At 42.0% G+C, this 19471-nt stretch overlaps 2 protein-coding genes across 5 annotated transcripts in view; one reads left to right on the plus strand and one right to left on the minus strand.

Moving 5' to 3' along the window:
• The window catches only part of nkain4 (sodium/potassium transporting ATPase interacting 4), a 57367-nt gene extending 54045 nt beyond the window's left edge, over positions 1-3322 (plus strand). For both annotated transcript variants that reach the window (XM_052056850.1, XM_052056849.1), the window contains one exon: positions 826-3322. In XM_052056850.1, the coding sequence (XP_051912810.1) occupies positions 826-839 (14 nt within the window). In that variant the 3' untranslated portion in view covers positions 840-3322. The remainder of the gene's footprint in view (positions 1-825) is intronic.
• A 262-nt stretch (positions 3323-3584) lies between these two features.
• On the minus strand, positions 3585-18840 carry birc7 (baculoviral IAP repeat containing 7). 3 transcript variants are annotated; one of them, XM_052056796.1, is made up of 7 exons: positions 17536-18840; positions 9416-9515; positions 9230-9301; positions 9041-9084; positions 7917-8126; positions 4180-4245; positions 3585-4073 (listed from the first exon to the last, which is right to left on the minus strand). In XM_052056796.1, the coding sequence occupies exons 1-7, from the start codon at positions 18074-18076 to the stop codon at positions 3865-3867; spliced, it is 1242 nt and encodes a 413-aa protein (XP_051912756.1). In that variant the 5' UTR covers positions 18077-18840; the 3' UTR covers positions 3585-3864. The 3 variants fall into 3 exon arrangements, with proteins under 3 accessions (XP_051912756.1, XP_051912748.1, XP_051912762.1); XM_052056788.1 differs by having other exon boundaries at positions 9041-9086; positions 9220-9301; positions 17536-18839; XM_052056802.1 differs by lacking the exon at positions 4180-4245 and having other exon boundaries at positions 9041-9086; positions 9220-9301; positions 17536-18839.
• Between the last annotated feature and the right edge of the window lie 631 nt (positions 18841-19471).

Here is a 19471-nt window from a genome sequence, read left to right on the forward strand (position 1 = left end):
ATCTTGGATGATTCATTCATCCAGGTAACTATGGATGTTCGTATGGGTGCCAACGGATTGTACACTCAGGTTTATAAACATTTGTCCCAATATTTATGGACCTGACTGTATGTCATAAGGAAAGGCCTACATTATTGTCGAAAGTTTGTTTGTCAGACTATTTCGAATCCTACTTACTTTTCGTACCATATTCCAGGTGCATAAACTGTGGAAATGCTGGAAAATTTGGCACAGTCCAACTACCATGTACTCAGTGCGGACATTTGCATATTTTCACTGTTCATTCGTTTGAAAATAATCCCCAAACGTCACTTGTCTCCTATTTATAGTGCCTTACTTTTTGCATGGAATTCTTCTGAATCAGTGCAATGATGTTTTCGTACGGGTGCTTCACCTTATTTCAGATTTGTGTCGGTCGACACCTTAGGCAGTCGTCTAATGCCGTGAAAAAATACATACGAACAGTTTCGGGATCAGAACAAATATGTACAGTGGAGCATACAGCTGTCTTTATAAGAAGAGTCATACATTTTTGGAAGCGCTTACAAGGGTCTACAAAGAAAATGACCTTGTTCCACCGGCCAAGGGTGCAAAGCTGCAATTCAAGAGCACAGCTTTGTTTCTTTCTGTTGCTAAATCGGGACTTTGTTTCCTCGCTTTGTGTCTTTTCTCTCAAGTCTCAGAGAGAACCAATCTTTCTGTATGCGAAGGACCCCTTTGCCTAATTCCATGTGGCATTGTATTGAAAGACGTTAGATTGATGACACGTTGATGAGTAGTGTGTTGTTTTCACCTTTTCAACTCTTTCCCATGTTTTATTTGCAGGTCTACGTAAATAGAAGATCAATCATCCTGGAGGGAAGTGATGCCGACATTGCTTGCCACAGTTTGACCAACTGTTTGTCCCGCATCGTGCCAGTCTTTTCCTCACACTCTCACTTCACTATTTTTCAGTACTTCAAACACTGCACGCACTGGTGGGCTACATGGAAAGTCCACCTCGGTTTGATTGTCTTCCTTTGTATTCGTGTCACATGTGTGTTTCGGAGCAACTTTTGGGAAATTTTTTTGTAATGTCTTCTGTGCCGAGGTGCCGTGGCCTTCCCATCAACACAATTGTTAACAACATCGGAATTACTTCTGAGTTTATCGTCTCCCAGCATTCCCAGTGTGTGGCACTGAGCTGGAGTGATTTTGCAGCCATTTCTGGTGAATGGCACTAAAGTGGAATGAACAAACCATTGTGCCCCGACTGTTTCTGTCAGGCAAAGGTCTTTTGTACACAGGCAGACGGCAAAAGGAAGCCAATCTTCAGGTCGTGCATCAAAATTAGACAGTGTACATCACTGAATGATGGCAGGAACATGAATTTAGCCGTATGCAAAATATCACGAATGCGGAAATCATCGCACGCAGGTTTAAAAAGTTTTATTTCTCTAGTCTTATATTTGTGATTATTTTCACCAACAGCCAAGTTGCTGTCAATGAACTGTCATGGTGTTGGTGTTTGAAAAAGCGCTGGTAGCTAATCATTGGATTGTAATGCAAACTCAACCTATTGTTAACTTAAACTTCAACAAACAGTAGCAATAGAAGTACCGTCACCCAAACCACAATCACACATTTAAAATGAAAGCAACACGCTGTGACTCAACTGCAGACTGTCAGCTTTAATTTGAGGGTACGTATTTACATCCAAATCATGAGAACGGTGTCGGAATTACAGCAGTTTGTATACGTGCCTCCAACTTTTCAAGGGACCAAAAGTAATGGGACACTTGGCTGTTGTAAATTGTTGTCGAATGTAAATACCCTCAAATTCAAGCTAGCAGTCTGCAGTTTCATGTCAAATCCGTTGTGGTGACAGTTTAGAGACAAAAAGTTGGTAATTGTGTCCATGTCCCAATATTTATGAACTTGACTGTACGTGTGTCTCAAAATAACAATGGAACAAGACCACCGGTCAACTGGCTGCATATTTTTCGGTTGACCTTGTTGTAACGTTTCTACAAAGGTATTTCATACAGTACTTGAAAAGCACTTTTTTTTTGCCCGTGGCCAATGTGCTCCAAGTCACTCAGTGGGAGACAAATCCCCGTTGCCTTACTGCCCTCTGGCGGCTACTCCGTCGATGTGCAAGAGCAGAATGGTGTTTTTTTTTACGCAAGTACAGTCCAATTTTTTTACCGGGCGTGGGGGGTAGCGTTTTAAATTCTGATGAAATGGCAAGAGGAAATGTTTTATTCTGCGGGTTCCTTTCGGGCCACTTGTTTTTATCTTTGGAGTTTCGGCGCTTTCCAAATTGTACGTGTGAAGCTTAAGGATCAAAAGAGTTGCGAACAAAGACGTTTCCTAGTTTTTGTTCTACGTATTCACGGGCCATTTTGTTTATTCTTGGCGGCTGAAAAAAGCTCGACTGCTTGTCTGATTTCTGTAATATTCTCAGTGCCGGGTGGTCCTAAAATATCCCAGCCCAATGCATCCCTTTTGACCTGACAATGAACTGCATTGAGCGTGATTGGTCAAACTTTCTTTGGGCAAATGCCAATGTCTTTATTTACGTGATTTCAATCTAGTCCCGTATTTCCCAACCTCTATTGAGCAATGTCGCATAAGCAATGAATACTGAAATAAGGATGGTCTTGGATCCATTTACTCACAAATTGAGTCGGTGTGAAATGTGGTCCTGTTGAATTAAACACAAAGCTGAAATACTCGCAGGAAGCCATGACTTATTCTGACAAACTTCATATGACCAAAACCCCAGGTGTATACACAAATTTACTGTACCTTATGCCAAATTTACTGTACCTTATGCCAATTAACAAAAAATCATTCTTTGTTTTATCAGCCGTTGAATGTTGCTGGAAATTATATTTGCAACTGAGAAATCCAGACAATTGAAGCCAAATTGGACAATTGCCATGATAACCTGGTTGCAAATCACTGCTCTCATTGTGTGCGTGTGTGCTCGTGCGTGTGTGCGTGTGTGTGTGTGTGTGTGTGTGTGTGTGTGTGTGTGTGTGTGTGTGTGTGAGTGTTCGTGTGTGTGTGCGCCCCCATATCTCACTGTCAGTCAGTATTGCAAAGAAACGTTACTAAATCTCTCATTTTCCTTTTTGTATAATATAACTTCTTAAAACTGTTCTATGTATGTGATTAATCATCCTTGTTAATATTTATGTAGAAAGTGTTTTCTATTTTCGCTTCCGGTTTGTGCCCAATCCTACTGTGATTTGACTGTGTGTCCCTATCCCATGTCTATTCTTTGTGTTCATGTAAATAAGTGTTTAATAATAAAAGAAAAGACTGAGCACTTTCACTTTCAGCAGTGTTGAACTCTTTTCTTTACAACATGTTGTATGTGCCTCCTGGTTAAAGTTCCAGCAACTGAATAAGAAATCAGCAGATAAATCATTCAATTTCAGTGGCCTGCCATTGTGTCCTGTACCGCCCTATTCTCTTGACTGAAATTGCCCTCGGGCTCGCTTTTCAAACTTCATATGACCAAACCCCAGAAAACTGGTGACCCGTGACGTTCACAATGCCACCCTGTGGGCACGTTGACATCAATTTCAGTTGCCAGCAGGGGACGGTATAGGACCAAGTCGCAGCCCCTTAAAATGGATATTGATATTTATCAGAACACCATGTTTATAGACTCGCTGGGCCAAGCAAAATAAACTGTATTACCACAAATGTTTATCCGTCTGGAGTTACAGTGCAAGTGATAAATCTGTCAAGCCAATCTTCAAATCAATCTGCAATTCAAAGCAGCTTCAAATGTTTATTGTAGATTTCAGTTCATTTAGTAACTGCTGACAATAATGGCAACCTACGAGCGGAAAATTGGACAGCGTCGTCTCAGGACATAAAGGTCCGGACGCTGCCCCTGATGATGGCTCTGCAGATGGGGCAGTGCCGCAGACTGGCCGCGCAGTCACCGCACACCACCAGGTGACCGCACGGGATGAACACGATGGACACTAGCTTGTCCATGCACACCTTGCATGTCCGCTCCTCCTGCAACTGCCTCAGGAGCTCTTCGGGACTGGGCTCCCTTCCTGTAGAGACTGGATACAGTATGTCAGAACGTGAGTTTAAAACAAACGACAACCAAAAAAAAAAAAAAAAAAAAAAGGATGCTTCAGGTTGAGTTGTTTGGACGACGTTTGTGACCTTTGTCTCTCAGTGGTGATAGCGTCCTCACGTCCCCAGCATCAGGTCTTTGCCTTCTGTCAGGCTCTGATGTTATGAAGGTAGAAATACTTTAAAATGTTATTGTTTTTCCCTCTATCTACTGGCAATACAGTGGAAAAGTGGTTTGAGCATCTGTCTCACAAATCCGAGATTCAGGGTTCCCCTTTGGATATTGTGTTTTCCTCGTGCTTGCAAGGAATTTCAACAAGTACTCTGGCTTCCTCCCACATTCCAAAAAATATGCTCATTTGGGCTCATTGAAGACTGAATTGTCCATAGGTGTGAAGTGTTTGCGAATGGTTGCTTATCTGTACAGTGCTGCCTTGAAATATGAGTATCTAATATCATCTTTCCCAAATTGAAATGAATTGGAATGCCATTTATCAGTTCAAGCCCCTCATGCCCCCTTAAAAAGTGTTTGTTACTGTGGTGAGGAAATATACGCTGGAACGATAAATTTGATAAAAACCGAGTGAGGGCATAATTACATAGAATGTCAAGTGTGAAAGAGTTTGTGCTCTATGGTGTCGTGCAATCCAAATCATTGTGCTTTTCCTTTTGGTGCTCGCACCTTAGCCACTGGGAAGTGGTGTAATGCATACATGGACGCACAAAGAATATTATTTCTTCCACCCATACTGTAAGTGATACTGGAAGATGAAATCTTTGTCATTTTTCATCAAAGATAAAGATTGTGTATGTGTTGTGTCATTTGTGTTCCAACTATTTGTTGCCAGTAAAACCTTGACAATTGTTGCTAACCGTTACCATGGCTCTAGTGCAGGGGTAGGGAACTCTGGTTCTTCGAGAGTCATATCCTGCCTGTTTTAGAGGTCTCGCCACTCCAACACACCTGGTTCAATTGATCATAATAAATTCAGGCTTCTACAGAGCTGATCGTTAGAATGAGATACGTTGGAGGAAGGAGGGATCGAAAACAGGCATGCTAGGGCTCTCGAAGAACCAAAGTTCTCTACCCATGCTCTATAGCAGGCATGTCCAGCTCCGGGCCTGGAGGGCCACTGTCCTGCCTGTTTTCCATCTCTCTAGGCTGCAACACACCTGATTGAGGTGATCAGCTCATCAGCCAACTCTGAAATAGCATTAGAACGATCCTGATTATTTGAATCATGTGTGTTGCTCCTGGGAGAGCTGGAAAACAGACAGGACAGCGGCCCTTGAGGACCGACTTTGGACACCCCTGCTCTATAGCATAGGTGTCAAACTCAGTCCTGGAGGGCCGCTGTCCTGCATGTTTTCCAAGTCTCCCTGATGCAACACACCTGATTCAAATGAACAGGTTCAATGTCAGGCTTGCGCAGAGCTTGTTGATGATCTGATCATTTGAATCAGGTGTGTTGCAACAGGGAGACTTGGAAAACATGCAGGACAGCGGCCCTCCAGGACCTGAGTTTGACACCTATGCTCTATAGTGTTTTGCAGTTTGTTAGCATTGAGCTAATCGGACTGTCTTTAGGCAAAGCGTGATTGTTATAAATAAACAAGGAGCAACTGCCTACACTTGATGTTTGTTTCATTTGACAGTAAACTTCAACTCGAATGGCATTAAACAGCTTGAAGTCTCATTTTTTGATGCATATTGTGAAATTAATCTAATTGAGTTCACTACCACCATACAGCGCTCCGAAGCAAAAAAGAAATATTTTCTCATATATTGAAAAACTCTTATGTCAAGGCACCACTGTGCTTGTGCCATATGATGGCTGGTGACCAATTCAGGGTGTGAGCCACCTCTGCCCCAAAGCCAGCTGGGATAGGTTGCAGCAGGCCGCCACCATAATGAGGCTATAGAACAGGCATGTCCAGCTGCGGTCCTCGAGGACTGCTCTCCTGCATGTTTTAGATGTCTCCCTACTCCAACAAACCTCATTCGCATGATCAGCTCATCAGCAAGCCCTGAAGAATAAACCTTCTGACAATCCTGATCATTTGAATCAGGTGTGTTGGAGGAGGGAGAAATCTAAAACAAGTTCGATCTCGGCTCTCAAGGACAGGACTTGGGCACCCCGGCGTTTCCTAATGGCATACACTGAATCTACTACAAAGCTAAAAAATAATAATTTTGAACAGGTTCGGTTTCAGTAATTGAGACCTCAGTATCGTCCACATCGGGTATTATTTCGGGGGTATTATAAGAGGTCAAAACTCAACAGTAATGCCCATTGTGCAAGAGATGTGTATGATCGGCTTGCATGACATTGTTGGCGAAGGAGTCCAAACGTGATGAAACACCGGCAGTAATATATCGACTTCCCCACTAGTTGTCACTCTAAATCAGGCTTTCATCCACAGTCACTCATAATTGAGCCACTTGAGGACAAGCGCTTCGGAAAATGGATGGATCATGTTTTCAGTCACAGAGGCTGGAGTTTATTTCCCCGTTGAGGACGAGAGGTGGAGCACACTGCCGAACTGTTTGGCACTGGACAAACACGTCAGGACGGACAACCATTCACACCTACTGTGAATCAATGATGGTGGGAGTAAGTCTGTGCAGAACATGTTGCTATGACAACAATGCCTAATAACCACTCATCCACTGAAGTCGTCGACAGCCATGCATTTCTCGTCACCGATGTTGGATGCCAAATTATTGTTGCGCGGGATACTCTCCTGAAAACGTTATTTGGAATAAACCAGTGATTCTCAAGGTATAGTGTTGTACCTCTCGTGTTACATCAAAGAATCACTGCCCAGAGTCCTGTTGTATTTCATTCGCATTTAATCTTGATTGTTTTCTTTTACGTGCAATACATTTGAAATGAAACATTACTAGTCCCCCCCGCCCACCCACACACACACCCCACCCCAATATTCAAGCACAGTGTTCAAACTGCATTTTGTTACAGTGGCGTTCAATAATATACAGGCATTAAAGCTCTGCCTGGTTTCAATAGTAGTAAAAATGTTGGTTTATTGTATTATTTTTTTTTGTAATATTTTGGCTTTATTCCTGTAAAATTATATCAATCACAATATTACAACTTTATGCTCCAGAAAATGAATTTAATGAATTTCAAAATACTACTACTTTATCACCTGGGAATTTGAGGTTTTAATTTACCATAAAATTAAACTTTGTCCCTGTAAAATTAACACATTTTTGCCTATATATTTTTTTTAATAACTGCAAAGTTGCTTGATTTTTCCTTAAATACTGTAATCTCATAAATAACAAATGTTTTGCAATCATATTGTTGAATTTATTTTCCCTCATCTTGTAGTCTTTCCATATTTCTTATAAGTATTCTGTCTTAAGTCTCAGATGCATTTTTAAGATCTCCTTTATTTGTCCCACACTGGGGAAATTTACAGCCTCCAGCAGCAAGAATGTGAGAAGAAAGAAGAAAAAACAAACACCGTGCAATTAAGTGCAATATAAATACCTTATCCTTGTAAAATTGCATAATTTTTCTCATAATAATATAAATCAAGGAATGCAGCCTCTGATATTAAAAAACAAAAATAGACAAGCAATGGTATTGTACGGTACTTTAATGTTGATCCTTTTATTTGTACTTGGGCAGCAATGCAGCCTTTGGTTGGTACTTAGTTTAAAACGTTTCAAAACCACAGTATTAAATATGGTTAATACTACTTTTTGGACCAATTAAATGACATTGGATGTTTTCCTCAATGTACCGGTACATGAGCCCAGTGATTGGGAATCACTGTTTTCACCTCCCAGACATTACCTGTGCTGTGTGGCCTTCTCTGCCGGTCCTCCTCCTCTGCTTGCAGAACATCACTGACTAGGCTCGACACATGTGAGTAGTGTTGGCCTGTCAAAAGGTACTTGGTCTGGACCAGACTCTCCACCAGGCTGGCTTCAAAGCCCATCTGGAGCACCGTCTGCACCACTGGCGAGAGCATGATTGACGACGCGGCCAAACCGCTGACCACATCTGAAAGGTGACAGATACCAGACAGATTTCAGCCAACATTGATGAAATTTTGAGGGACAATCAGGTCCATAAATATTGGGACATGCACACAATTCATTTTGACTCTAAACATCACCAAAATTGATTTGAAGTGAAACCAACGTTTTCTGAATATCTGCTTCGACGACAGACTTCCAGCTTTCCTTTGAGGGTATTTACATCCAAATCAGGTGAAGGGTGTAGGAAAATTACAACGGTTTGTTTTCTGTGCCGAGTACTTTTGAAGGGAGCAAAATGAAGGAATTGGTTAACATTCATCACATTCTCACAAATTCAGCACTCTCGTGAAAGTGAAAAGATCTTAAAATGGCCGCCGTCATAAGTCACGATAGATAGATGGATTGATTGATAGATGGATGGATAGATAGATAATCCCTATGTATTTACACTGCTTGACATCAACAGTTAAATTGGTACGTGTGTATTCTTAGCTTTATACAAGTTACAAAGCTGGAGTAAACTTTAAAATGTCAGGGATCATGTTTCTTGGAACGGTCACATTTGTGATCACTTCTTGGGAACTGCAGTGTCTCGTGTGACTTTTAATATTCACTACTGTATATATTTTGAAATGCAGTAGAATTGTTTGACATGGTATAATTCTAATTACAGCAAACAGCTCAGGTAATTTTAACTTTTTTTCCCCAGTCTGCTTAAAGTTATTGTTGTTTTTTTCCGTCCTATTATACGATCCAAAGTTGCACCTGGCTGTGATCCAAATCATTGATTCAACAAATCATTCAGTCTTTAATTTAAGCAAAGAAAATGGAGCAAGCACATGGTCTCTGCTGGCACTACATACACACATGATGACTGGCATGTAAAAAGCAAAACTGCAAATATCTGCCCTTGTTTTCGCTGAATGCATTTCATACCATTTCTGGAGCCAATTTCTCCGCCTGTGGATGTCTGTGAGCCACCCTGGGGAGTTGAATAGGTTTACAATTGAATAAATGACCATTATTCACCATTCCATCATGGTGCCAAGTAAGTGATTAATAATGAAGATAATAATGAGCACAGCATTTCAAATCGGAAGTGATAAGAACCTCACCAGAGTGTCGCCCAGGTGGAAATGAGCATCCTGGATGTTGCTAATATATTCCTGTCCTCTTGACTGGATTAAAAATTCACAACTAAAAAAGACCACAACAATCTACTTAGACTTGCTGTGAATGCACAAAATGCATTTTGTGCATTAGGTAGATGAAGCGTTCAGATGACGCTGTCATAGCTGCACACATCATTACCGTGGAAACCACTTAGCGTGTTCCTGCCAGGGGTCGTCTCCTGGCTCCCAGTTCCTTAGCCCCCCGTCACAGTAGAAGCACTTGACGTTGTCGCCATGACCTGACCGCAAGGGAGATAAGATTTGAGGGACAAAACACAGTTTGCCGAGTGTGCACTATAGACCGACATTATTCATTCCCAAAACATGCATGGCCGCTTCATTGAAGACTCTAAATGTCTATTGGTGTGAATGTTAGTTTGTCTGTTCCGATGATTCTCAAAGTGTGCTACGAGCATCACGAATGGTAGGCCCACGCAGGCTTCCTCTAGTAGTAATGGCAAACAAAGGCGTCCTAAGAATTTCAGTAACCCCTCATTTATCGTGAAAGTTATGTTCCAGAACACCCCTACGATAGGCAAAGTACGCAAATGTTTTTGTTGTGGAAGACCAACATACATATATGCATATGAGATGCAGTTATTATTTTTGTTCACTAGGTCTCATCATCATCATCATCATCATATTCTCCCTTGTCGTATCTATGATGGTGAATGTATGCGTGTTCCATTTCAAAGGTGGGCTTGGCCTGTTGAGAGCAACATGAATGGGCTAATGATACACACTGCCAAGTCGGACTTTTCCCACTTGCGCCAACCAACAGCGCACGAGAAAGCCGCTTTGAACTGGGAGGTCCAAGTTGCAAAATTGGGGCATAAAAAGGACCCCCAGTTCACCAACTGACTTCAACGTGATGTCACTCGACACATACCGTGAATGGCAAACCATAATTTGCAAAAGTATGTGTATTAAGGGTGTGGAAAATAATCGATATTAATCGATACATCGATGCACACGTGCACGATGCGAGTGCATCGGCTCATTCACTGGGTACGACGCGATTGACGGGTGAAATCGAGATTCATCACGATGCATTGGGTGGGTATCAGTAAAATCCGATTCAAGCGCCGTTTTATTCATGTTAAACGTCACCTATCTGCCCTTTCCTAGGCGCAATGAATGCACCATCATTGTTTTGCGTTTTCTTTTGAATACGGACGGTAGCCGTGCATCACATACAGTCCAGTACACAACTAGCGAAACACTATGGAAGTTCGCGCAAGCAGCGGCGAGGAAACTACTGTATTTAATGCTTCCGCAACATTCAGATCTTATGTTTGGAAATACTACGGCTTCGAAAAGAAAGATGGAAAGATTGATAAAAGCTCCGTAATTTGCAAAGAATGTCGCACGACGAAGCTATACAACGGCAGCACCACAAATATGCAGACCACTTAAAACGATGGCACCACATCACCGACAAGTTTCCTGCCCCCCCCCCCCCCCATCCCCGTCCAGGTCCTCGTTGGACACCGGAGAAACTCTTGGCAAACCAGGTCAGGATCAGAAAAAAATCGCCTCTTATTTTGGGGGACCCCTTGCAGCTCACTGTGACCGCGCAAGGAAAAACTATATATGGATGACTCTTTTGGACATTTCATTTTGACACTCAGTGAGAGTGGTCTGTGTACGCTACAATACACACAGCAGCTTTGAGGCTGTGACTGCCACATTGTTTCAATTGTATTTTTTTTCTGTCCTATGGAGATGGATATTTCATATAAGACACTCAGTGAGTAGTCTGTTTGTGTTTACACTACAGCAACAGCTGTGAGTCTCAGGTGCCACATTGTTTACATTTTCTTTGCACAAAACCCAATTGTGAAAGGGGTTAAGTAAGTTGTTTTACACGTTCTACTGTTTATAAGGAATAAAGTGGTCTACTTTTTGCAATACCATACTGAATTCCATCTTTTTTAAAACTTTTTTTCTTTGCGTATTTGCATCATGTTTAATTGCACAATATCACAACAAATTGCACTGTATCGTATCGGATCGCATTGATTTGAACTAAATGTGTATCGCGTGGTATCACATTGTGAAGACGGTGAAACGTATCGCATCGTGTCGCCAGAAAATTCCATGTATCGTTTAATTATCGCATCGCTGGTAGTGCATCGAGATGTGTATCGAATCGTCCTCAGTGCTGAGATTCACATCCCTAATGTGTATATATATATATATATATATATATATATATATATATATATATATATATATATATATATTTTTTTTTTTAAATCCTCGTCTCACCCCCCCCATTCAGCTCGGGTCCTCTACCTGAGGCCAGGAAGCTTGAGGGTTCTGCGCAGTATCCTTGCTGTTCCCAAATTCACCATCAACCACAGTTTATATATATATATGTGTGTGTGTGTATTTTTTATATATATGTGTGTGTGTGTGTGTATATTTTATATATATATATATATATATATATATATATATATATATATATATGTGTGTGTGTGTGTATTAGAGCTGTCAAACGATTAAAATATTTAATCTAATTAAAAATGCAACTGTCATAATTAACTCAAATGAACTAAAAAAATTAATCGTGATTAGATTTCTGAATTTCCTTTTTTTCCTTTTATATTTTTGTCCAATTTTTCCCCATTTTAATGCTCTCATCAACATGGAATCATGAATCAGTTTTCTACGTGCCAAATGCAAATATTCACTGAAACAACATTTTCAATTTTACATGAACATTTTTCACTTGGAGCAGTTATTAATACATAATCTCTCACACAATATTACTGTCCATCAACAACAGTGAAAAAAAATATTTTGTCACACAACAGCTGCTTTAACAGCTCTTTTTATGGACTCAAAACAGAGCAATATAACATTCATTCATCATTCATTCATCTTCCGAGCCGCTTGATCCTCACTAGGGTCGCGGGGGGTGCTGGAGCCTATCCCAGCTGTCTTCGGGCAGTAGGCGGGGGACACCCTGAATCGGTTGCCAGCCAATCGCAGGGGACACAGAGACAAACAACCTGGAGACAATTTAGTGTGTTCAATCAGCCTGCCACGCATGTTTTTTGGAATGTGGGAGGAAACCGGAGCACCCGGAGAAAACCCACGCCAGCCCGGGGAGAACATGCAAACTCCACACAGGGAGGCCGGAGCTGGAATCGAACCCGGTCCCTCTGTACTGTGAAGCCGACGTGCTAACCACTGGACTACCGGCCCGCCCAATATAACATTATAAAGTGCATATCTAAGGTAAACTAGTACTCAGCCTACAGTGGATTTAAACCATAGTTGCATACTTCGTTTTTCTCAAGTTTGCTTTGAACACAGTAGTCAGGCTATGTTGATTCTGTTGGTCCTTCTTGCGCGGAAGTCTCTCTACGGTTTTGTGTAGACATCATTTCGGATGACTACACTGAGTTCGATGACAACACTGGAGACGTTTTATTTTCGCTAGGTCGCTACCACTGCACCGCTTAACTTTCGTTGTCATGTCACCTCCTCAGCGCACTGTCACTGTTAGACGAACACAGAGAAGCTCCACCCGCTCTATTTATGAGGACACGGACCACCGTAACCTTCCACACAAAATAGTTCCAAACAAGTAACAATCGCGTCAGTGGCATACATCGTATATCTGTATTATACAGAGAGAGAGAGAGAAGAACAGATAACTTTGGTCTTGTCAGTGGAGCTATATGGCAACTATTTAAAAGTAAACTTTCCATTCATAACTCTTTAAGTGTCTGTTTTTGGTGTCTCGCGTTGCCATACCTGGCAAAACGTGCGTAGACCTGTGCAGCGTGCTTGTTGTTTTGTTTCTGGTTTATTTATAGAGCAACGTAATATCCGCTGTAACGTGTGCCGCGTTAATCTCGCGATAAAAATAAAATTAAATTAATCCCATTAAAAATTATACACACACACACACACAGTATACATATTTGAGTACACTGAGTACACTGATCATGAAGGATCCCTCAAAGGGTGCAGTCCCATCCAACTATCGGCCACAACATGGAAGCTCACGTCAGCCTTCATTGCGGCTAAGATAAGATCAATACATGAGCGAAGCGCAGAATGGCATTGGTAGAAATACCAGAGGAGCCAAACATCAGCTCCTGGTTGACAGAACAGTCGCACAAGACTGCAGGTCCCGACATACCAACCTGTGCACAGCCTGGATTAATTACAGGAAAGCCTATGACTCAACACACACATACATGGATCACTGAATGCTTGGAGTTGTATAAGGTGAAAAGGACCCTAAGAGCCTTCGTTGCGAACTCGATGAGGATGTGGAAAACCACACTTGAAGCCAATGACAAGCCACTTACCCAAGTGTCCATCAAATGTGGCATATACCAAGGTGATGCACTCTCCCCACTGCTGTTCTGCACAGGACTGAACCCCCAAAGTCAAGTAATCACCAAGACAGGCTATGGATACCGCCTCAGAAATGGAGCTACAATCAGTCACCTCCTCTACATGGATGACATAAAGCTGTATGCTAAGAGCGAAAGGGACATAGACTCCCTGATCCACACAACCAGGATGCAGCGACATCGGGATGTCATTCGGGCTTGAGAAATGTAGTCGGATGGTGACTAAGAGAGGCAAGGTAGTCCACACTGAAGGGGTCTCACTCCCTGAAGGAACAATAGCAGACATTGACGACAGCTACAAGTACAGTAAATATTCCCATCCCCGGAATTCTATGAAAAGGAATATCCTTCACCCGGAATAAAAACCTATGCATTAACATTTTGACTACGATATTACGTGTTAAGCGGATATTACACTACCCGTAACCCGGATGTCTTAAATACACGCAACACCCACCCGATGCGACGGAAAAGACACAACCACCCGATGCGACGGAAAAGACACAACGCTGAAACAAGTTTTCACTTCACGTTTTTCGATCATCAGATTCTAAACGACGACGTGTAAGTGAGTTTTTATTGCCCTGTGTTTTACTGTAATTGTGAATGATTTTAACTTTATTCACTTACGTCTTGGAGAACGCGGCACGAGATTAAAAGCAGCACCCACTCGACATGACCGAAGAAACGTGTTTGCTTCGCCGTTTTCATTCATCAGATTCGAAACGAAGACGTGTAAGCGACTTTTTATTGGTGTGCATTTTACTGTAATTGCGAAAGATTTGAAATTTATTCCCTTATGTCGTGTAGATAATCACATCGAAACGTAGAAGAACTGTAACGACTGGAGTGGAGCAAGTGAAATGCATCTGTTTGAGCGAGGCTGGACACAAAGTTAAAAAGATCCAGCAGACACTTGGAGTCGGAAAGACGCAAATCTACGAAACGTTAAAAAACAAGGCATCGATTCAACTCCTGATGACAAGCCACCAGCAAGAAAACTGTTTGATACGCAGAGAAACATTGTCATCAACCAAAGAATGCATCCAACAAAACAATCCAAAATACACATTTTTTTCCCAAGGCAGAAAAAAATAAACATTAAAATACCGGTACTGTACATATTTTACTGTTGTGATTTTTTTGGGATACACCTGTATTGCAGTTTTTGTTATATAAACAGTTTTTGGACAGTATATTTTTGTATTTTATTGATTATGTTGTTACATGTTCATTTTGTCAACATACTTGCAGGTTCATAAAGGACATGTACCATGCTCATTTCCCAAATGAGGAATTTTTGTTATTAGGACAAATTGGACAGCGTAAACACGAGTCCGTACGAGATAATATTTACTGTACCTCGGTATACCACAAGCCAATGGCAACCTCGAACTGGCAACAAGGAAAGCGGCTACGGCCAAATATCTCCAGCGAGTGAGGCAAGTCCTAAGAAGCCAGCTCAGTGGCAAGAATAAGCAATAAACAGCTCTGCCCTGCCAGTGATCAGATACTCTGCAGGAATAATAAGGTGGCCAAAGGAAGAGATTCAGACCACGGACGTTAAGACCCGAAAGCTCCTAACCATGCATGGAGGGTTCCATCCCAAATCCAGCACCCTGAGACTGTACGCAAGCCGAAAGGAAGGAGGCCGGGGACTAGTGAGTGTGAGAGCCACTGTCCAGGATGAAACATCCAAGCTCCACGAATACATCAAGGAGAGGGCACCAACGGATGATGTACTCAGAGAATGTCTCAGACAATGGGGAACAGAAGATGAGGCGCTGGAAGAGGGACTATCATGGGAGGACAAGCCCCTACATGGGATATACCACCGGACCATAACTGAAGTGGCTAGAGAGGGCTGACCTGAAGGACAGCACAGAGGCACTCATCCTGGCTGCTCAGGAGCAGGCCCTGAGCACCAGAGCCATTGAGGCCCAGATATACCACACCAGACAAGACCCAAGGTGTAGGTTGTGCAAAGAGGCACCTGAGACGATCCAACACATAACTGCAGGGTGTAAGATGCTGGCAGGGAAAGCCTACATGGCACGCCATAACCAGGTGGCTGGCACAGTCTACCGAAACATCTGTGCGGAGTATGGACTGGAAACTCCAAGGTCAAAATGGGAAACACCTCCGAAGGTGGTGAAGAATGACAGAGCGAAGATCCTGTGGGACTTCCATATCCAGACTGACAAGATGGTAATGGCGAACCAACCAGATATCGTGATCATAGATAAAGGGCAGAGGAAAGCCGTTGTAGTGGATGTAGCGGTCCCAAGTGATGGAAACATCAGGAAGAAGGAACACGAGAAACTCGAGAAATACCAAGGTCTCAGAGAGGAGCTGGAGAGAGCCTGGAAGGTAAAGGTGACAGTCATGCCTGTGGTGGTCGGAGCACTCGTGGCAGTAACCCCCAAACTAGATTCGTGGTTGCAAAAGATCCCGGGAACAACATCGGATATCTCAGTGCAGAAATGTACAGTGCTGGGAACAGCAAGGATACTGCGCAGAACCCTCAAGCTTCCTGGCCTCTGGTAGAGGACACAAGCTGAATGAGGACCATATTTCGTTGGTACGAATGCGATTTTAAATTTTCTCTAATAAGGTATATTTCTAAGTGCTCCTCTGAGATTTGTCTGCATCATGTTGAAAGGCCATCAGGAACAATTTGCTCTGAAATGTAACCCGAACCACTGTGAGTCGTGATTCCCGATGCTGACATAATATACCGGTACTCTTAATGGTCAATGCAAATGGTGAAGTTGTTTCTTTGAGAGGCTCTCATGACTCTTTTAAGGGATCCTGGCATATAACATGCACTGAGAACAGTGGTTTCAGCAAAATACTAACAGAAGTTGTCATTAAAAGTGGCAACATAAAATGGCAGCCCTCTGACTTCAGGCGCAAGCCGACAGTTCATTAATATATACGTACATCTTTGATTTAGGGATGTGGAAGTGAGAAAAAGAGGATGTGCAGTTGGCTGACTGTTAACTGGCTTTGTCATTAGCAACAGTAGGTGTTGAGTGACGTGTCACTTGAGGATATCGGAAGCTCAGCTAAGAATGTGCTTGCGTTTACTGTATTTTGTTAATATTTGCATAATGAAGCAAGTTTTCATCGTCCCTCTGACCTAACCGCTTGACCTTACTGCTAACCGTTTCTATATTCTATATTCCAATTCCAATTGCTAAGAATGCTTACTTTATCATAGACGTACAGTTTGTTGACTTAAGCCAGTTGTACTCAGCGATAGTCACATTTTAACTGCTTTTATTAAATGTGAAGTGATCGCAGACTTTGCATTCTCTGTCTTTTACACATTCTTATATGCAAAGTAAATACATGTTCATAGTCTTGTAAACGAATGAAATATTTATCGTGCTTTTTATAGATGTTTAAGAAACAAATAATTTAATGACATGTTCACAGTAATCCAGTTATTTTTGTCATCAATTTAAAGGTATTAATATTGAGCATATGTTTATGCTGCTCGAGCTGAAGGGATAAAGGCTTTGTGAAGCATCAATAAAAGATTCTGGGCGTCCTTCAGATGGGGATGCTACAATTAGTGAACCCTGATATGTTGCTAATATAAATTAGTATTGTTTGGTCTTGGTGTGGAGACCTGGGTGCTAATCTCCCAAAAAGTGCAGCCGAGTGCCGCCGCTGCCTTTAGCAGCCTCAGTTTAGTCCAGGGTGTTCTCTTCACAACATCCTGACTCAGCAGGACAATTATCAACTGTCACAATGAGAGGTCACTCTAGCAGGGACTAGGTCAAAGCTAAATATCTGACCCAGAATGTGCATATGCAAACGTTGCTTCGAGTAAAATATAGTAGGGAAAGAGATGATGGAAAATCAGCACCTGTATAGAAAAATCCAGCTCTGGCTAGAACATCTGGCTGGACTGTGGCCTCCGTGGGCCAGTTGTGGAAAGTCATGAGCCGGGAATCCTCTGCCTCCATCTCGGGGTAGACCGCTTGCCCCGTCGCGCCCTGGTCGTCCATCGTCATCCTTTGAAGTTGGCTCAGCAGCTGGCCGTCCACAGAGTCAGGCAATCCGTTCAACAGCGGAATGTTTCCCACGGCGCGGCCCAGAATGAAGCTGCAAGTGGGGAAATGGCGCTTGTGTTCGGCGGCCGGGCGGTCTCCTTGCACCCAACATCTGAGGATGCCGCCGCAGCAGAAACACTGGACTTTATCTCCTGGTCCTAAAAAGAAGAATCCCGCCTTGGCCAGGTCCCCACAGGTAACGGGAGCATCTGGCGGCCAGCTGCGAAATGTTCGAAGCCTCTCGCCTTCTCGCCGCATCTGAGGCTCTTCGAGGATGTACAGCATCGTGCTTGTGTCATCTGTCATCATGGAGCGGAAGGGGATTCCTGTCCGTGTTTGTGATGTGCCCCACATCCCTTCTGCGGTCCATAGTGGAGCGTAAATTCAAAGCAAGTGAAACACAGCAGTTGAAATATGATGTTCTGCGGGGGGCTGCACTGTTGCCTATGGGAACCTGCATTCTGGAAGACCAAAAAAAAAAAAACAATGCTGGAATGTTTTCTCATTGGTAGCTCACTGATTGACTGACAAAACATGCCATGTGGCTCCGCCTCTAAAGACAAATTATACCAAGCATTTCAGAAAACATACAGTACTTTCACACTTAGGACAGTGGTTCTCAAACTTTTGGCACAAAGAACAACCCCACAAAAATCCTTGGCTCTGTAATTACAGCTATAATTACCAACAATAAAACACGGGAACGCAGTACGCCTAAATATTTATTGAAAACAAAATAGTAATTGCATTCCTAAAGTTGTAATATTACATGAAAAAAAGACATTGTTTTCCAAGAATGAAATCCAGATACGGATTGGTTCGGGGGGGAAAAAAATGAGACAGGAATATGGTTAACATATTACAAGATAAATATCAACAATTATCTGAGATCAAAGACAAAATACCACAATATCAAAACATATGGGAAGGAGAAAAAAACTCATCATGAAACAAACCAGTTGTTATTTTACATGAAAACATTTTATAATTTGAGAGTAATTTAAAACATAAAAAGTGTATTAAAAATGTTATAGGCATATATATACTAATATACTGTTTCAAGCAAAAACAATAAATCTTACAAAATAATTTTGTAAATTTTCCAGGGGGGCCTCTAAATTCCAAGACTATAAAGTTTATATATATATATATATATATATATATATATATATATATATATATATATATATGAGTTTATTGAATTCTGAGCCATGAGTGTATTATATTATATAAAACTGAGGAAGTGAATAATAAAAGAAATTAAACGGTGAAATAAATATGGAAACAATCCGATAAATATTCAAATGAAATACTTGAATACTTGATGAAACATTTATTTTTTCAATCAATTTAGTTTTGGTTCTCGTCGCTGATGGTGCACTCGCTTGACTTGGGAGCAGGCACAACGGATCAGTTCATACCATCACCCAATCAGTGATGGTATGAATGTGGGTGTGAATGTTTGTTCGATCCATGTATGTGCCTTGCAACTAACTGGCTCCCAGTTCAGGGTGTAGCCTGCCTTCCGTCCAAAGTCATCTGGGATAGGCTTCAAGAAAAAAACGCGACTCTTTTCGGGATAAGCGGAGTTGAAAATGATTATGATTCTCTATGATTTCGATCTTCGACAAAACAAATTGGAATGAATCGTCCAGGTACCACTGCTGCTCCCTGCTGGTGACTATGATTGACTGCTGTAACATGCTTCAGTTGCTGTTAAATTGAGTGCAGACTGCAACATGGGTTGGA

This window comes from Hippocampus zosterae, chromosome 2 (genome assembly GCF_025434085.1).
Source record: "Hippocampus zosterae strain Florida chromosome 2, ASM2543408v3, whole genome shotgun sequence".
Lineage (NCBI taxonomy): Eukaryota > Metazoa > Chordata > Actinopteri > Syngnathiformes > Syngnathidae > Hippocampus > Hippocampus zosterae.

Excerpts from the sequence above, each read along its gene's own strand:
- birc7 (XM_052056788.1), bottom strand. The coding sequence starts at position 18,076 with ATGTGGGGCACATCACAAACACGGACAGGAATCCCCTTCCGCTCCATG. Across the intron at positions 9,516-17,535 it reads AGCTGGATTTTTCTATACAG|GTCATGGCGACAACGTCAAG; the intron begins GTGCTGATTTTC and ends CCTTGCGGTCAG. Across the intron at positions 8,127-9,040 it reads AGAAATTGGCTCCAGAAATG|ATGTGGTCAGCGGTTTGGCC; the intron begins GTATGAAATGCA and ends GTCACCTTTCAG.